The sequence below is a fragment of the Mobula hypostoma genome, chromosome 3 (genome assembly GCF_963921235.1).
Source record: "Mobula hypostoma chromosome 3, sMobHyp1.1, whole genome shotgun sequence".
Taxonomy (NCBI): domain Eukaryota; kingdom Metazoa; phylum Chordata; class Chondrichthyes; order Myliobatiformes; family Myliobatidae; genus Mobula; species Mobula hypostoma.
Genome location: NC_086099.1, coordinates 179607711 through 179626866, shown reverse-complemented (window position 1 = coordinate 179626866; position 19156 = coordinate 179607711). Strand labels below are relative to the sequence as shown.

At 42.4% G+C, this 19156-nt stretch overlaps 3 protein-coding genes across 7 annotated transcripts in view; 2 read left to right on the top strand and 1 right to left on the bottom strand.

Moving 5' to 3' along the window:
- The window catches only part of LOC134344425 (type III intermediate filament-like), an 88132-nt gene extending 77761 nt beyond the window's left edge, over window positions 1–10371 (bottom strand). Inside the window, exon 1 of the mRNA XM_063044187.1 lies at window positions 10179–10371. Coding sequence (XP_062900257.1) covers window positions 10179–10317 — 139 coding nt within the window. The 5' untranslated portion in view covers window positions 10318–10371. The remainder of the gene's footprint in view (window positions 1–10178) is intronic.
- The window catches only part of LOC134344424 (uncharacterized), a 108722-nt gene that overhangs the window by 15798 nt on the left and 73768 nt on the right, over window positions 1–19156 (top strand). The window lies entirely within an intron of this gene.
- The window catches only part of trdmt1 (tRNA aspartic acid methyltransferase 1), a 174144-nt gene that overhangs the window by 103776 nt on the left and 51212 nt on the right, over window positions 1–19156 (top strand). For 4 of the 5 annotated variants that reach the window (XM_063044192.1, XM_063044194.1, XM_063044193.1 and 1 more), the window contains exon 2: window positions 9512–9621. The exons of the other annotated variant lie outside the window; for it this stretch is intronic. In XM_063044192.1, the coding sequence (XP_062900262.1) occupies window positions 9512–9621 (110 nt within the window). The remainder of the gene's footprint in view (window positions 1–9511; window positions 9622–19156) is intronic. 5 annotated transcript variants of the gene reach the window in all.

Below are 19156 nucleotides of genomic sequence, written 5' to 3'. Positions count from 1 at the left end.
TAAGAATCTTAAGTTTTAAGAATAAATTGGATAGATACATGGATGGGAGAGGTCTGGAGGGTTATGGACTGGGAGCGGGTCAGTGGGACTAGTGGAATAAAGTTTCGGCACAGACTAGAAGAGCCGAATGGCCTGTTTTCTGTGCTGTAGTGTTCCATGGTTCTATGGTTCTCAGAGGTGGCATCGGATCAGAAGATGTAGAATTGTTGTGCATAGAGTTAAGGAAATGCAAGGGTAAAAAGACACTGATTGGAGTTATATACAGGTCTCTGAACTGTAGCCAGGATGTAGACTACAAATTACAACTTGAGATAGAAATGCATGTCAAAAGGGCAATGTTACGATAGTCATGGGGGCGTTCAATATGCAGGTATATTGGGAAAATCAGGTTAGTGCTGAATTTGGATCCCAAGTGAGAGAAGTTGTAGAATGACTTTGAGTTGTTCTTTTCGAACAACTTGTGGTAGAACCCACTAGGGGATCAGCTATTCTGGATTGGGTGTCATGTAATGAACTGGGTTTGATTAGGGAGTTCAAGGTAAAGGAACCCTTAGGAGGCAGTGACCATAATGTAATAGAAACAAGAGAAAATCTGCAGATGCAGGAAATCCAAGGAACAAAAACAAATGCTGGAGGAGCTCAGCAGGCCAGACCGTGTCTATGGATAAGAGTACAGTTGATGTTTTGGGCTGAGCCCCTTCATCAGAACTGGAGTAAAAAGATGAGGAGTCAGAGCAAGAAGGTGGGGGAGGGGAGGAAGAAGCACAGGTAATAGGTGAAACTGGGCTGGGGGAGGGGTGAAGTAAAGAGCTGGGAAGTTGATTGATGAAAGAGATACAGGGCTGGAAAAAGGGGAATCTTATAGAGGACAGAAGGCCATGAAAGAGTGAAAAGGTGGAGGAGCACCACATGGAGGTGATCGGCAGGTGAGATAAGGTGAGACAGGGGAATGGGGAATGGTGAAGGAAAGCGGGCGGCATTACCTGGAGTATGATAGAATTCACCTTGCAATTTGAGAGGGAGAAGCTAAAGTCAATCCAATCTTCAGGAAGGGAGAGAGGCAGAAGAAAGGAAATTATAGGCCAGTTCGTCTGAGCTTAGTGACTGGGAAAATGTTGGGAGTTGATTGTTACGGATGAGATTTTGGGATACTTGGAGGCACATGGTAATATAGGCCAAAGTCAGTATGGTTTCTTTTAGGAGAAATCTTGCCTGACAAATCCGTTGGAATACTTTGAGGAAATAACAAGCAAGGTAGACAAAGGTGAATTGGTAGATGTTGTATACTGGGATTTTCGGAAGGCTATTTACAAGATGCCGCACATGAAGCAGCTTAGCAAAATAAGAGGCTATGGTATAACAGGAAAGATACTGGCATGGATAGAGCATTAACTGATTTACAGGAGACAGAACAGGAATAAAGGGAGCCTTTTTGTAAAATTTGGATTGGCTACCATTGACTAATGGTGTTCCACAGGTGTCCGTGTTGGGATTGCTTCTTTTTATGTTGTATGTCAATGATTTGTGTGATGGAATTGATGGCTTTGTGACCAAGTTTATGGACAATACAAAGGTTGGCAGATGAGCAGGTAGTGTTGAGGAAACAGGAAGGCTGCTGAAGGACTTAAACAAATTAAGAGAATGGACAGTGAAGTGCAGATGGAATGCAGAATCTGGAGATATATGGTCATGCATGTTGGTAGAAGGAACAAACCCATAGACTATTGTCTAAATGGGGAGAAAATTCAAAAATCCATGATGCAAAGGGATTGGAGTCCTTGCACAGGATTCCCTAAAAGTTAACTTGCAGGTTGAGTTGGTGGTGAGGAAGGCTAATGCCATGTCAGCATTAATTTCAAGAGGACTAGAATATAAAAACAAGCAAGTAATGCTAATGCTTTATAAGGCACTGGCAAGGCTTCACTTGGAGTATTGTGAAAAGTTTTGGACCCTTTTTTAAGAATAGATATGCTGATGTCAGAGAGGGTTCGGAGGAGATTCATTAAAGACTTATCCTGTAGGGAGCATCTGATGGCTCTGGGCCTGTACTTGCTGGAATTTAGAGGAATAAGGGGGGATCCCATTGAAACCTATTGAATGTTGAAAGGCCTAGATAGAGTGGATGTGGAGAGGATGTTTCCTGTAGTGGGGGAGCCTGGGACCAGAGGGCACAACCTCAGAATAGAGGGATGTTCATTTAGAATGGAGATGAGGAGGAATTTCTTCAGCTAGAGTGGGGTAAATCTGTGGAATTCATTGCCACAGGCAACTGTGGAGGCCAGATCATTGGATGTATTTAAGGTTGAGGTTGAAAGATTCTTGATATGACAGGATGTGGAAAAGTTAAAGGGAGAAGGCAGGAGAATAGGATTGAGACGGAAATGGGTTGGCCATGATAAAATGGCAGAGCAGACTCAATGGGCCAAATGGCCTAATTCTGCTCCTATATCTTATGGTATTATGGTGTTGAAGGCTGAGTAAAATCAATGGATAACATGTAGAAATTGAAACTGGTAATTTCACTCATCTTCATTAATAGAGATTTGCATCATGTAGTCGTTAGAGTGATTGAGGGAAGGTACGCCATTATTATTTACAAAGCAGTGTTGTTTTACATCACAAATTTTGTGAAATCTAACTGGAGACCTAAATTTTTATATGAAGAAAAAGAATATTGTATACTTGTTGAAAAATGACATCTGAAAGGATTCTGGGGATTCTAATTCATATATTACTAAGAAAACATACAGCACAAGCATTGGAGTTTATTTTTAGAAGAACTGAACTTAGAAAAAAGGAAGTTATATCAGACTTTGTATGCATCATTGGTCACGTAATATTTCTGTTCTTTGTATTTCAAATAGAATGTAAAAAGTATGAGAGAAAATATAGAAAAATGTAGGTATAATGCCAGTACAAATTTGCAAAGGCAATTGGATTCATTTTGGGAAAATGTATGAGGTAACCAATAACAGTCTTAAAACTGTCCAGCAAAAGAAACATGGAGAAATTGCTTATGGGGTGGCCAGTGCTATGTTATAAGTGTGAGATTTATTAACAAATCTCCAAAGAGGTGAAACAGAAAACAACTTCAGTCAATAATGGTGAGAATGTGGAAACTGTTACCATGAAAATCGTTGATTCAATTAATGGCAAGCTAGATAAATATGAAAGATATGTTGATGTAAGGATACATTGATATTTGGCCAAGTGATATCAGTGATATTTCAGTACAAGCTAAATGACAAACAATTATATGCATTGTTTATAAACCAATTTGTAGCTATGCTATATTTGCTGTTGTCTCTCCTGTTTTCATTATTTCTTCAGTTAGCACAAAAGTGCCATTAAAAGTATTTTCAATTTGTAGTGAAATATTTTATATCGTTGATGACAGTATGTTGTAGCCTTTGCATTAATCTCTTATAAGAATGCTTAATGTGATTAAAACTTAGTACACAATGATTAGTACATTATAAGTTAATTCTTTCACACAATGATGACTCGTTGATTTTTTTTCTAAGCTTTTGAGATGTTATGTTGAAGTTGTATATGTTGCTGGAGTATTTTGAGCAGTTTTGGTCACTTACTTACAGGAGAGATGTAAATAAGATTGAAAGTGTACAGAGAAAATTTACAAGGATGTTGTCAGGACCTGAAGACCTGAGTTATAGGGAGAAGTTGAATAGGTTCGGACTCTATTTCCCAGAATATAGAAGGTTGAGGGGAGATTTGATAGAGGTATACAAAATTATCAACAGTATAGATAGGGTAAATGCAAGCAGGTTTTTTCCATTGAGGTTAGATGAGACGACAATTAGAGATGATGGGCTAAGGGTGAATGGTGAAGTGTTTAACGGGAACATGAGGGAAAACTTCTTCACTGACAAGGTGGTGAGAGTGTGGAACGAGCTGCCAGAAGAAGTGGTAGATGCAGGTTCGATTTAAACATTTAAGATAAATTTGGTTAGATACAGGAATGGGAGGGATATAGGGGGCTATGGTCTGGGTGCCGGTCGATGGGACTAGGCAGATTAATCATTTGCATGGACAAGATGGGCTGAAGGGCCTGTTTTTGTGCTGTAGTGTTCCATGATTCTATAAATTGCAGCTTTTCAATTGAGAATGCCTGCACAGAAGTCAAGTGTTAGAAACACAGAAAACATAGAAACACAGAAAACCTACAGCACAATACAGGCCCTTCAGCCCACAAAGTTGTGCCGAACATGTCCCTACCTTAGAAATTGCCATAGCCCTCTATTTTTCTAAGCTCCATATACCTATCCAAAAATCTCTTAAAAGACTCTATGGTATCCGCATCTAACCACCATCGCCGGCAGCCCATTCCATGCACTCACCACTCTCTGCATAAAAAAACTTACCCCTGACATCTCCTCTGTTCCTGCTCCCAAGCACCTTAAACCTGTGCCCTCTTGTGGCAGCCATTTCAGCCTGGGGAAAAAGCCTCTGACTATCCACACGATCAATGCCTCTCATCATCTTATACACCTCTATCAGGTCACCTCACATCCTCCGTCGCTCCAAGGAGAAAAGGCCAAGTTCACTCAACCTATTCTCATAAGGAACGCTCCCTAATCCAGGGAACATCCTTGTAAATCTCCTCTGCACCCTTTCTATGGTTTCCACATCCTTCCCGTAGTGAGGTGACCAGAACTGAGCACAGTACTCCCAAGTGGAGTCTAACGAGGGTCTTATATAGCTGCCACATTACCTCTCAGCTCCTAAGTTCAATTCCATGATTGATGAAGGCCAGTACATCATACGCCTTCTTAACCACAGAGTCAACCTGCACAGCTGCTTTGAGCGTCCTATGGACTTGGACCCCAAGATCCCTCTGATCCTCCACACTGCCAAGAGTCTTACCATTCATACTATATTCTGCCATCATATTTGACCTACCAAAATGAATCACTTCACGCTTATCTGGGTTGAACTCCATCTGCCACTTCTCAGCCCAGTTTTGCATCCTATCAACATCCTGCTGCAACCTCTGACAGCCTTCCACACTATCCACAACACCCCCAACCTTTGTGTCATTAGCAAACTTACTAACCCATCCCTCCACTTCTTCATCCAGGTCATTTATAAAAATCACGAAAAGTAAGGATCCCAGAACAGATCCCTGAGGCACACCACTGGTCACCGACCTCCACGTAGAATATGACCCGTCTACATCCACTCTTTGCCTTCTGTGGGCAAGCCAGTTCTTGATCCACAAAGCAATGTCCCCTCGGATCCTATGCCTCCTTACTTTCTCAATAAGCCTTGCAATGGGGTACCGTATCAAATGCCTTGCTGAATTCCATAAACACTACATCTACTACTCTTCCTTCATCAATGTGTTTAGTCATCTCCTCAAAAAATTCAATCAGGCTCATAAGTCACGACCTGCCCTTGACTAAGCCATGTTGACTATTCCTAATCATATTATACCTCTCCAAATGTTCATAAATCCTGCCTCTCAGGATCTTCTCCATCAACTTACCAACCACTGAATTAAGACTCACTGGTCTATAATTTCCTGGACTATATCTACTCCCTTTCTTGAATAAGGGAACAACATCCGCAACCCTCCAATACTCCGGAACTTCTCCCGTCCCCATTGATGAGGCAAAGATCATTGCTGGAGGCTCAGCGATCTCCCTTGCCTCTCACAGTAGCCTGGGGTACATCTTATCCGGTCCCGGCAACTTATCCAACTTGATGCTTTCTAAAAGCTCCAGCACATCCTCTTTCTGAATATGTACATGCTCAAGCTTTTCAGTGCACTGCAAGTCATCGCTACAATCACCGAGATCCTTTTCCATAGTGAATACTGAAGTAAAGTATTCATTAAGTACCTCTGCTATTTCCTCTGGTTCCATATACACTTTCCCACTGTCACACTTGATAGGTCCTATTCTTTCACATCCTATCCTCTTGCTCTTCACATACTTGTAGAATGCCTTGGGGTTTTCCTTAATCCTGCCTGCAAAGGCCTTCTCATGGCCCCTTCTGGATCTCCTAATTTCCTTCTTAAGCTCCTTCCTGTTAGCCTTATAATCTTCTAGGTCTCTAACAGTACCTAGCTCTCTGAACCTTTCGTAAGCTTTTCTTTTCTCCTTGACTAGATTTGCTACAGCCTTTGTACATCACGGTTCCTGTACCCTCCCATATCATCCCTGTCTCATTGGAACGTACCTATGCAGAACTCCACACAAATATCCCCTGAACATTTGCCACATTTCTTCTGTACATTTCCCTGAGGATATCTGTTCCCAATTTAAGCTGCCAAGTTCCTGCCTGATAGCCTCATAATTCCCCTTACTCCAATTAAACGCTTTTCTAACTTGTCTGTTCCTATCTCTCCTCAATGCTATTGTAAAGGAGATAGAATTATGATCACTATCTCCAAAATGCTTTCCCACTGAGAGATCTGACACCTGACCAGGTTCATTTCCCAATACCAAATCAAGCATAGCCTCTCCTCTTGTAGGCTTATCTACATATTCCTTCCTTAACATACCTAATAAACTCCACCCCATCTAAACCCCTTGCTCTATGGAGATGCCAATCAATATTTGGGAAATTAAAATCTCCCACCAGGACAGCTCTGTTATTATTACACCTTTCCAGGATCTGTTTCCCTATCTGCTCCTCGATATCCCTGTTACTATTGGGCGGCCTATAAAAAACACCTAGTAAAGTTACTGACCCTTTCCTGTTCCTAACCTCCACCCACAGAGACTCCATAGACAAACCCTCCATGACATCCACTGTTTCTGCAGCCGTGACACTATCTCTGATCAACAGTGCCACACCCCCACCTCTTTTGCCTCCCTCCCTGTCCTTTCTGATATATCTAAAACCCGGCACTTAAAGTAACCATTCCTGTCCCTGAGTCATTCAAGTCTCTGTAATGGCCACCACATCATTAGCTCCAAGTAGTGATCCACGCTCTAAGCTCGTCCACTTTGTTCACAATAATCCTTGCATTAAAATAGACACATCTCAAATTGTCGGTCTGAGCGCGTCCCTTCTTTATCGTCTGCCTATCCTCCCTCACATACTGTCTCCAAGCATTCTGTATTTGTGAGCCAACCGCCTCTTCCCCAGTCTCTTCAATTCTGTTTCCACCCCCAACAATTCTAGCTTAAACTCTCCCCAGTAGCCTTAGCAATCCTCCCCGCCAGGATATTGGTCCCCCTGGGATTCAGGTGCAACCTGTCCTTTTTATACAGATCACACCTACCCCAAAAGAGGTCCCAATGATCCATAAATCTGAATCCCTGTCCCCTGCTCCAATCCCTCAGCCACGCATTTATCCTCCACCTCACTCTATTCCTATACTCACTGTCACGTGGCACAGGCAGTAATCCCGAGTTTACGACCTTTGCGGTCCTGCTTCTCAACTTCCTTCCTAACTCCCTGTAGTCCGTTTTCAGGACCCCTTCCCTTTTCCTACCTATGTCATTGGTACCAATATGTACCACGACCTCTGGCTGTTCTCCCTCCCACTGCAGGATATCGTGGACGTGATCGGAAACATCCCAGACCGTGGCACTTGGGAGGCAAACTACTATCTGAGTTTCTTTCCTGCATCCACAGAATCGCCTGTCTGACCCCCTAACTATAGAGTCCCCTATCACTACTGCCTTTCTCTTCCTTTCCCTACCCTTCTGAGCCACAGGGCTGGACTGTGTGCCAGAGGCACAGACACTGTTGCTTCCTCCAGGTAGGCTGTTCCCCCCAACAGTACTCAAAAAGGAGTACTTATTGTTCAGGGGGACAGCCACTGGGGTACTCTCTAGTATCTGACTCTTCCCCTTCCCTCTCCTGATTGTTACCCACTTGTCTGTCTCCTGTGGCCACCTGCCTATAACTCCTTTCTATCACCTCCTTGCTTTCCCTGACCAGACAAAGGTCATCGAGCTGCAACTCCAGTTCCCTAACGCGGTCCCTTAGGAGCTGCAGCTCGACACACTGGGTGCAGATATGGCCGTCCAGGAGGCTGGGACACTCCAGGACTTCCTACATCTGACACTGAGCACAGAAAACTGGCCTCACACACATACTTCCTTTCTGCAATTAACACAGGTAAACATACCTCGCCTTGTCCCATTACCGCCTAAGCCCATTGAGCCAAAACCCTATTAATAAGGATCAGAAAGGTGATTTGAAAATTGGGTTCATACTCTCCCATTTTGTTTTCAGATGATAACAGAGAATGCAAGAAATGCACTGTAGGCCTGTTGCACCAAATGGGATCTGAAATGTAGTCATTGTTTTGGATCAACTATCTTTCAGAATGGCTATGAAAAGTTAGAAAATATTATAAATTGGAAAGGAATGGGGGAGGTGTCAGAATAAAAAGGTGGAAGAGAAGAAGGAACATTGCTAGAAGGTGATAGGTGAAGCTAGGTGGGTAGGAAAGGTAAAGGGACAAATTCCCAAGAAGCATACCTGGCTGCGGTAGCAAGTCTAGGAGACTTTGTAGTGGAGCAGCAAATCTTAAACACAAGAAATTCTGTTCGAGGGATGCCTACCCTGAAAAAGTTTAAATCCTCTCTTCAAGAGAGCTTAGTGAGACCTTTTCTCACTGTTCCCCTTCTGTGATATCTGTTGCCTTCCTAATCTTCAAACATGCACTCACTCAAAACCCTCCCACCTTTTTATTCTGGCATTTTTCCAGCTCTGAGGAAGAGTCTCAGCCTGAAACATTGACATTTAATTCATTTCCTGACCTGCTGAGTTCCTCCTGCATTTTGTGTGTGTGTTGCTCTGAATTTCCAACATCTGCAGAATTTCTCATGTTTATATTATAAATTGCATAGATGAGGGATGGGTGGTGAGAACGTGTTCTGTGATATGCTGGAGACCAAAAGAAAATAGCTGACGCACTCTCTCTGGAGGAAGCATAACTTGTGAGAGATAAATGAGCTAGTGGAAGGAGAGAAGAAAAATATGGAATATGAGATACATAAAACTGCATGTACTCAATCTGAAACTAGAAGTGAATGGCAGAAAAAGCCATGCGGTCAAGTCAAAATCTCTAGAGAGAAACTATGTTAATGTTACAAGTCTGTCATCTTGCATCGGAGCTGGCCGTTTCTGGCACAATTGAGAAGGATACTTCCTCTTTTTGACTGTTGTGTTTAAAGTTCTATGCATAGCAGGCTCAGTTTTATATTTGTCTATTCCACTGCAAAGGGCCTTGTTCGTACTGATACTAAAATCTAGCAAGAAATGGTAATATGCTAAGCGCTATTAGGGGAGCTAGAATTTACACTGTATATATTTTGACAGAGTGTAGCATGCTCAATGATTATTTAATTAGCAAATAATCTTTTACATATGCAGGATGCCATTTAATGACGTAAAATGTCAATGAAAGTAAAAATATAATTAATGCTAATTAAACAATATCCCACCAAATGTGGATTTTTGACTTGGAAATTGTGTAAATTCTTCAAAATTTAACTTCTACAATCCATATTTTTCTTTGTTATAGAAAGTTGCATTTTTGCTGAAGTTGTTGCTGCCGTTGACATCAATACTGTTGCTAATGAAGTTTATAAGCACAACTTTCCTAACACTTGCATTTACCCCAAAACAATTGAAGTAAGTTATAACCATTTGCTTTCTGATACCAATGCAATTGCTATTTATAAGCTTTATTTTGAAAACTAAAAGCCATTTTATTATGTTTTTGATATTTCCACATTGTGCATATTTTTCAGTTTTTACATCTGTGGTTGCTTGATCCTATGACCGTAATGAAAACAGTATTTTAAATGAACTGTTCTATGAGGCTTGTTTGCAGCCAGATCAATGTTATATGTAATGAGTGCATTTACTTATAGAAGACCTACGTTTCCCATGAACAGTGAAAATGCTTCTCAATGTATATATAGTAGATTCCGGTTAATTGAGGCTTTGTTTAATCGGAGCAGTTGCTTATTTGGGACAACTTTTTAAGAACAAAAACTAATCGTGAAAATAACCGGGATTCTCTTTCTTTATTTTGGACACAATACTGCTTAACTGGGCCAGGAGACTGTTGCCAAACAGTTTGTAACTAGCATCAGCCATGTATACTTGTTTAGCCATTAGACACTACACTGTTCTCTAAGCGAACAGTTTTTAAATAATGTCAGTTGTGTTTTTTACTTACTTACCCCTTTCTATGTGCGCTGGCAAATATTTGATCTTCGTCTGCCTTTGGCCTCCACAGTGCACTTGTGACCATGGAATTTTGTTTGGAACAATCAAATAAAAACAATTAGAAAAAACATGGAAGATGTTGAGTAGCAACATACTGCAATATGAAATAAACCAAAATTTCCTGGAAATACTCAGCAATACTCAGACAGGAGCTGATTGAGGTTCTCGGTCCAAAACACCAACTGTTCATTTTCTTCCATAGATGCTGCCTGATTTGCCGTTGGCTCCAGCATTTTGTGTGTATTGATCCAGGTTTCCAGCATCTGCAGTGACTCTTGTGACATTGATTACTTAGTTTGTTTATTCTCATCTCCTCTCATAAAAATGACATCCGTATCACCCAGACCATTTGGTAAGACTATATACCCTCATCAGGATCTTTTTTATTTCTTTTCTGAAGTATAGTAAGCTAGTTCCAGGCCTAACCAGTGACATTGTTATTATATCTTGGACTTTCAGCAAGCTTCTCCTTGAAAGCCACCACCCCACCTGGATAAAAAATGCACCCACCTTTAAACTCTACTATTGAAACAAGTCCATATCCATATCACTGATTACCTTTTAATTTCTCGGGTTTATCAAGGCTCCTGCAGAGTACTTAGTCAACTATTTTCCAAAGGTCCATGTTTCCTTATCATCCAATTTGACATTATTTGTCAGACTGGGTAAACTTGTAACTACTTCATGCCTCAACTCTTCATAGATGAGTTAAGTTGTGCCTGATATTGGTTTAAAATTACTTTCTTGCTTTATTTCTTCACTTTATTGAAAGTTGGCTCTAGCATTATGTCAACTTTTCATGAGGATTGAAACATTATTATTAATTCTTGAGATGTATTGATCTGTCAACTTATGAAGCATTCTTTCCTTACTGGGCAACTTATCTACCTTCAGTAATGCTAATCACAAAATAGCAGAAAGATTACAGCACAGAAGGAGTTCATTTGGACCCTTAAATATGTGCCAGTCTAATTAATGAACTGTTGTATACTTCCACTATCCTATTATCTCCACAAAGCATTGAAGCTCTTTTCCTTTTCAAGTACTTAACCAGTTCTCTTTTAAGTTGTAGTAAGGAAGGAAACAATTTAACCTGAAGTTTTTACCAGCTCTTTATATTACCATTCCATAAGATATAGGAGCAGAAGTAGGCCATTCAGCCCATTGAGTCTGCTCTGCCATTCAATCACGGGCTGATCCACTTCATCGAGTCATCCCCACTCCTCTGCTTTCACCCCATGCCCTTTGATGCCCTGGCTAATCAAGAACCTATCTATCTCTGCCTTAAATACACCCAATGATTTGGCCTCCACTTGTGGCAACGAATTCCACAGATTTACCACCCCCTGACTAAAGTAATTTCTCCGCATCTCAGTTCTAAAAGGACACCCATCAATCCTGAAGTTGTGCCCTCTTGTCCTAGAATCCCCTACCATGGAAAATAACTTTGCCATATCTAATCTGTTCAGGCCTTTTAACATTTGGAATGTTTCTATGAGATCCCCCCTTATTCTCCTGAGCTGCGGGGAATACAACCCAAGAGCTGCCAGATGTTCCTCATACGGCAACCCTTTCATTTCTGGAATCATTCTCATGAATCTTCTCTGAACCCTCTCCAATATCAGTATATCCTTTCTAAAATAAGGAGTCCAAAACTGCACACAGTACTCCAAGTGTGATCTCATGAGTGTCTTATAGAGCCTCAACATCACATCCTGGCTCTAATATTCTATACCTCTAGAAATAAATGCCAACATTGCAGTCGCCTTCTTCACAAGCGACTCAATCTGCAGGTTAACCTTTAGGGTATCTTCTCCCAAGTCCCTTTGCACCTCTGCATTTTGAATTCTCTCCCCATCTAAATAACAGTCTGCCCGTTTATTTCTTCCACAAAAGTGCATGACCATACACTTTCCAACATTGTATTTCATTTGCCACTTCTTTGCCCATTCCTCTAAACTATTTAAGTCTCTCTGCAGGCTCTCTGTTTCCTCAACACTACCCGCTCCTCCACCTATCTTTGTATCATCGGCATATTTAGCCACATATCTCTTAATACTGTAGTCCAAATCATTGACATACATTGTAAAAAGTAATGGTCTCAACACCGACTTCCGTAGAACTCCACTGGTAACTGGCAGCCAGCCAGAATAGGATCCCTTTATTCCCACTCTCTGTTTTCTGCTGACCAGCCAATGTGCCACCCACACTAGTAATTTCCCTGTAATTACATGGGCTCTTATCTTGCTAAGCAGCCTCATGTCCGGCACCTTGTCAAAGGCTTTCTGAAAATCCTACTGCATCTCCTTTGTCTACCTTGCTTGTAATTTCTTCAAAGAATTGCAGTAAGTTTGTCAGGCAGGATCTTCCTTTCTGGAAACTAGGCTGGCTTTGGCCTATCTTGTCATGTGCTTCCAGGTACACCGTAATCTCATCCCTAGCAATCGATTCCAATAATGTCCCAACCACCGATGTCAGGCTAACAGGTCTATAGTTTCCTTTCTGCTGCCTCCCACCCTTCTTAAATAGCAGAGTAACATTTGCACTTTTCCAGTCATCTGCTGCAATGCCAGAATTTATTGATTCTTGAAAGATCATCATTAATGCCTCCGCAATCTCTCCAGCTACTCCCTTCTGAATCCGAGGGTGCATTCCATCAGGTCCAGGAGATTTAGCCACCCTCAGACCATTTAGCTTCCTGAACACCTTCTCAGTCGTAATTTTCACTGCACAATCCTCACTTCCCTGACTCTCTTGAATGTCCAGTATACTGTAGACGTCTTCCACTGTGAAGACTGATGCAAAATACGCATTCAGTTCCTCTGCCATCTCTGCATCTCTCATCACAATATCTCCAGTGTCATTTTCTATTCGTCCTATATTTACCCTCGACTCTCTTTTACCCTTTAAATACTTAAAAAGGCGTTTAGTATTTTTTTTGATATTAGTTGCCAGCTTCCTTTCATAATTCATCTTTTCCTTCCGTATGACCTTTTTAGTTTCCTTCTGTAAGTTTTTAAAAGTTCCCCAATCCTCTATCTTCCCACTACCTCTGGTTTCCTTGTATGACCTCTCTTTTGCTTTTACTTTGGCTCTGACTTCATTTGTTAGCCATGGTAGTGTCCTTCTTCCCTTTGAAAATTTCTTCTTATTTGGAATATACCTGCCTTGCACTTCCCTCATTTTTCGCAGAAACTCCAGCCATTGCTGCTCTGCTGTCCTTCCTGCAAATGTCCCTTTCGAGTCAACTTTGGTCAGTTCCCCTCTCATGCTATTGTAATTTCCTTTATTCCACTGAAATACCGACACATTAGATTTTTTTTCCCTCTCAAATTTCAAAGTGAACTCGATCATATTGTGATCACTGTGCCCTCAGGGTTCCTTAAGCTTGAGCTCTCTTATCACCTCTGGATCATTGCACAATACCCAATCCACCCTAGTGGGCTCAACAACAAGCTGATAGACATACCTGCATGGTGTGTTGCCTCCCAGGTGCCAGGGTATGGGATGTCTCAGATCGGGTGTAGAGTATTCTGAAGGGAGAGGGTGATCAGCCAGAAGTCTTGGTACACACCGGTACCAATGACATAGTTAGAAAAAGGGAAGAGGTCCTGAAGAGAGAATTCAGGGAGTTAGGTAGGATGCTTAAAAGCAGGACCTCTAAGGTAGTAATCTCAGGATTGCTGCCTGTGCCACGTGCTAGCGAGTGCAAGAATAGCATGATCGGGCGTATTAATGTGTGGCTGAGAGACTGGTGTAGGGGGCAGGGCTTCAGTTTCCTGGATTATTGAGGCCTCTTCTGAGAGAGGAACGACCTGTATAAAAAGGACAGGCTACACCTGAACCCAGGAGGTTCCAATATCCTAGCAGGCACATTTAATAGAGCTGTTAGGGAGGGTTTAAACTAACTTGGCAGGGAGATGGAAACTGGAGTGATAGGGCTGAGGAAGGGGGAAACAGAAATAAAGCAAAGAGAGTGTGCAACAGAGATTATAGAAAGAACAGGCAGGAGATGAGGCTTAATCGAAGCCAGTGGCATGAGTTACAGGGCAATAGAGACGTGCTGCAGTTAAAACAGTAAGCAACAAATACTGGACTGGGAGTGTTGTATTTGAATGCATGTAGCATAAGAAATAAGATGGACGATCTTGAAATTCAGCTACAGATTGGCAATTATGACGTTGTGGCCATCTCTTAAACTTGGCTAAAGGATGGCTGCCATTGGGAGCTGAACGTCCAAGGATGTACGGTGTATCAGAAAGATAGGTTAGTAGGCAGAGGGGGTGGTGTGGCCCTGTGTATAAGAAATAATATTAAATCATTGGGAAGAGATGACATAGGATTAGAAGGTGTAGAGTCTCTATGGGTTGAGTTAAAAAATGGCAAGGGTCAAAGGACCCTAATGGCAGTTGTATACAGGCCTCCAAACAGCAGCCGGGATTCCAGCTAACCCAAACCTCTCCCCATGGCTCTGCAAGTTTTTTCCTGTCAAAAGAGAGCTTGATGAATGAAAATCCAATTGAACCTGCCTCTCCCATTACTCTTAAGAGCACCTTTGAGACTGACAACTGGCTACATGAACTATTTTTATCTCTCATGCCAATTTGGTCTTTTTGTCAATCATAAGAGCATAAGAGATAGGAGTAGAAGTAGGCCGTCTGGTCAAGCTGACTCTGCATGCATTAAGATCTTAGCCGGTCTGCCCATGGCCACAGCTCCACCTACTTGTCTTTTACCCAGAACCATTAATTCCCCTACTGCCGCAAAAATCTCTTTTCTTCCAACCAGACAGCATTACCTCTCCATTGATGGACTAACTAAAGTACTTCAACTGTGATGTAATTTTGTTCAATCTCTTCTGCACCCTCTGTGCTGACTTTTCATCTTTCATAAAGTGTTTTATCCAAAACTGGACACAGCACACCACTTGTGGCTGAATGGCTGTTTTATAAACGGTTCGTTATAGTGCCTTTGCTCTTGTACCCCATGCCGCCACATAAATAAAATCAAGAACATATATGCTTTTTCAACCATTTTCTCAACATGCCCTACCAATTTGAACTATGCACATAAACCCCTCGATCTCTTCTTTGATAAAAACTTATAAAAGTGCATTATTAATTTACATTATTTCACCATGTGTTTCCTCTCAAAATGTAATGCATCACATATTTCTCAGCTTTAAATTTTGTCTGCCAGTTATCCTTTCATTTCACCAAATTATCTTTATCTGTTTGGTCTGTTTACTTTTCTTATTCACTATGTCTCCAATTTTGTGTCATCTGTATACATAAGTCTTTTTACTTTGTCGTTTTTATGTTATTGTCCCTCAGGATAGCTTTCTTCTTGTTTAATGTAGTCTTTAGATGATCTGCTTTTTCGTGAAACTAGATGTAAAACACTCATTTAGTATTTAATCCATGTCTATACATGAAGATTTCCCTTTAGAACCTTAGTAAGTCCATCTTTTCTTTACCTAATCTTTTAAAGATTGCCTGTTTAGAACATGTTTTAGGGTTTAACTTATGTTGCCAACTGATCTTTAATGATTCATATTAACTTGGCCATTTCCATCTTTTACTTGGTTCTCTGATGTGCAGGCTGTTGTGGGAGGTCAGTCAGGGGTTCCCAACATTTTTATGCCAAGGACTAATACCATTAACCAAGGAGTCTGTGGGCCTTAGGTTGGGAACCCCTGGCCTAGCATGATTAATATTTTCTTAGTTGCATAAAGGAAAAAGTAGAGTGAATTTGATTATAAATTTACTTTGAACTATTGAACTGATTTTGGTCTTTGGCTCCAACTGCAATGTTCCTTAGGAATGAATTTCCCCCAACCTCCCTGAAAGTTCAGGTATTTGTAACTTCAACATCACTTTAAATCACAAATTGAGCTTCCAGCAACATATCTGTTCTGAATTGAATTGAATTGACTTTATTTCTTGCATCCTTCACATACATGAGGAGTAAAAACCTTTTATGTTACGTTTCCGTCTAAATGTGCAATCATAGTAATTTATAATAAATAGAAAGTCAACGTAATATAGATTACACTCAAATCAGCATGAGTTAACCAGTCTGATGGCCTGTTGATCCTGGCTTTTATGCTGCGGTACCGTTTCCTGTATGGTAGCAGCTGGAATAGATTATGGTTGGGGTGGCTCGGGCCCCCAGTGATCCTATGGGCCCTTTTTACACACCCTGTCCTTGTAAATGTCCTAAACCATGGGAAGTTCACAACTATAGATGCGCTGGGCTGTCTGCACCACTCTCTGCAGAGTCCTGTGATTAAGAGAGGTACAGTTCCCATACCAGGCAGTGGTGCAGCTAGTCAGGATGCTCTCAGTTGTGCCCCTGTAGAAAGTTCTTAGAATTTGGGGGCCCATACCAAACTTCCTCAACCATCTAAGGTGAAAGGGGCGCTGTTGTGCCATTTTCACCACACAGCTGCTGTGTACAGACCATGTGAAGTTGTCAGTGCCGAGGAACGTAAAGCTGTTTACCCTCTCGACTCCAGATCCATCTGTCAATAGGGGTTAGCCTGTCTCCATTCCTCCTGTAATCCACAACAAGCTCCTTTGTTTTTGTGACATTGAGGGAGAGGTTGTTTTCTTGACACCACTGTGTCAGAGAGCTGACTTCTTCCCTGTAGGCCACCTCGTTATTGTTTGAGATGAGGCCAATCAATGTAGTGTCATCGCCAAATTTAATTAGCAGGTTGGAGCTCTGGGTGGTGATACGGTCATGGGTATAAAGGGGGTAAAGGAGGGGACTCAGTACGCAGCCCTAAGGGGCTTTTGTATTAAGAGTCGGAAGGTTGGATGTCAGAAGGTTGGAGGTGAGGCAGCTCAACAACCTCCTGGCGATCTGACAGGAAGTCCAGGATCCAGCTGCAGAAGGCAGGCTCAAGGCCAAGGTGTCTGAACTATTTGTCGAGCCTGGATGAAACTATGGTGTTGAATGCTGAACTGTGGTCCAAGAACAGCATTCTCACACAAGCATCCTTCTTCTCCAGATGTGTAAGGACAGTATGTAGAGCAGAGGCTTTTGTGTCATCTGTTGATCAGTCATTCCCTTTCAGCTCAAAGATTATCAGCATTTGCCTTTACTATGTTTCCTTCCCAGCCCCGCTCTCTATCATTTAGCAAAGTCGTGGTGCTCGGACACAGTGGCACTAACAAGCTCCTGCAGCCGGGACCTGGAACACCTGTTGGTGAATTGTCGTCCCTACTATCTGCCACGGGAATTCACCTCGGTCATACTGACAGCGGTCTACATTTCCCCCCCGCCCAGGCGGAAGTGGAGTGTGTTCTGAACATACTGTATGCCAACATCAGTGAACTTGAGACCAGGTATCCAGAGGCTTTGCTCATTACAGCCGGGGACTTTAACCAGGCCAACCTCAGAAAGGCGCTGCGAAAGTTATACCAACATGTCTCCTGCCCCATTAGAGGCCCGAATATACTTGACCACTGCTACACAGCAGTCAAGGATGCCTACCGTTCCATCCCACGACCTCACTTCGGAAAATCGGACCATCAGGCTGTACTCCTCCTCCCGGCTTACAAACAGAAGCTGAAGCGGGAGGTCACGGTGTCAAAAGTAGTGTCACGTTGGACGGAGGAACGGATGAGGTCCTCCGTGACTGCTTTGAATAGGTGGACTGGTTAGTATTCAACGACTCGGCAGCTAACCTCGATGAGTATGCCTCAGCTGTCACGGAATTTATTTGGAAATGCATGGAGGACTGTGTGTCTTGCAAGACAATCCGGGTATTCCCTAACCGGAAACCTTGGATGAATTATGAGCTCAAGTCCCTTTTAAAGGCTAGAGCTGCGGCTTTTAGGTCCAGGGATACCAGTTCCTACACGGAATCCAGGCATGAACTCCGGATAGCTACTAGGGGCGCCAAGAGGCAATTTTGAGCCAAGTTGGAAGCCCAGGTTAACCAAAGGGATGCCAGTAGACTATGGCAGGGTCTAAATGAGATCACTGGGCGTAAAGAAAAGGCTGGGAATATCAATAACTGTGGTGCTTCTCTTCCTGATGAACTTAACGTATTCTACGCAAGATTCGAACAGAAGAGGAGCGTCCCGCTCACTCCGGATGAACTGGACCTGGTGGCATCAAGATTCATCATCACTGAGGAGGACGTTAGAAGGGCCTTCCTGAAGATAAATCCAAGGAAGACGATGGGACCAGATGGCGTCCCAGGACGGGTTCTCCAGGCCTGTGCAAGCGAGCTAGCTGGAGTGTTTGCTGACATCTTCAACTGCTCCTTGCTTCAGTCTAAGATCCCCTCGTGTTTTAAGAAGGCAACGATAATCCCAGTGCCGAAGAAGAGCAAGGTGGCATGCCTGAATGACTATCGACCTGTGGCTCTAACATCAATTGCTATGAAGTTCTTCAAGAGATTGGTTATAGCACACATCAACTACAGCCTACCGGTCAACCTCGACGCTTTGCAATTCGCCTACCGGAGCAACAGGTCAACGTCAGATACCATCTCTCTAGCCCTATATTCCTCCTTAGAACACCTGTAAAATAAAGACGCATATGTAAGGCTCCTTTTCATTGACTACAGCTCTGCCTTTAATACCATCATTCCAAATAAACTGATTCCTAAGCTCTGGAACCTGGGCCATAGCACTCAGATCTGCAGCTGGATCTTCAACTTCCTCACAGACAGGACCCAGGCTGTAAAAATAGGGGACACGCTCTCCTCTACAATCTTTCTGAGCACCGGTGCCCCACAAGGCTGTGTACTCAGCCCCCTGCTGTACTCACTGTACACCCATGATTGTGTAGCCAAGTTTCCATCGAACTCAATATATAAGTTTGCTGATGACACAACAATTGTAGGCCATATCTCAGGTAATGATGAGTTTGAGTACAGAGAGGAAATTAAGAACCTGGTGGCATGGTGCGAAGG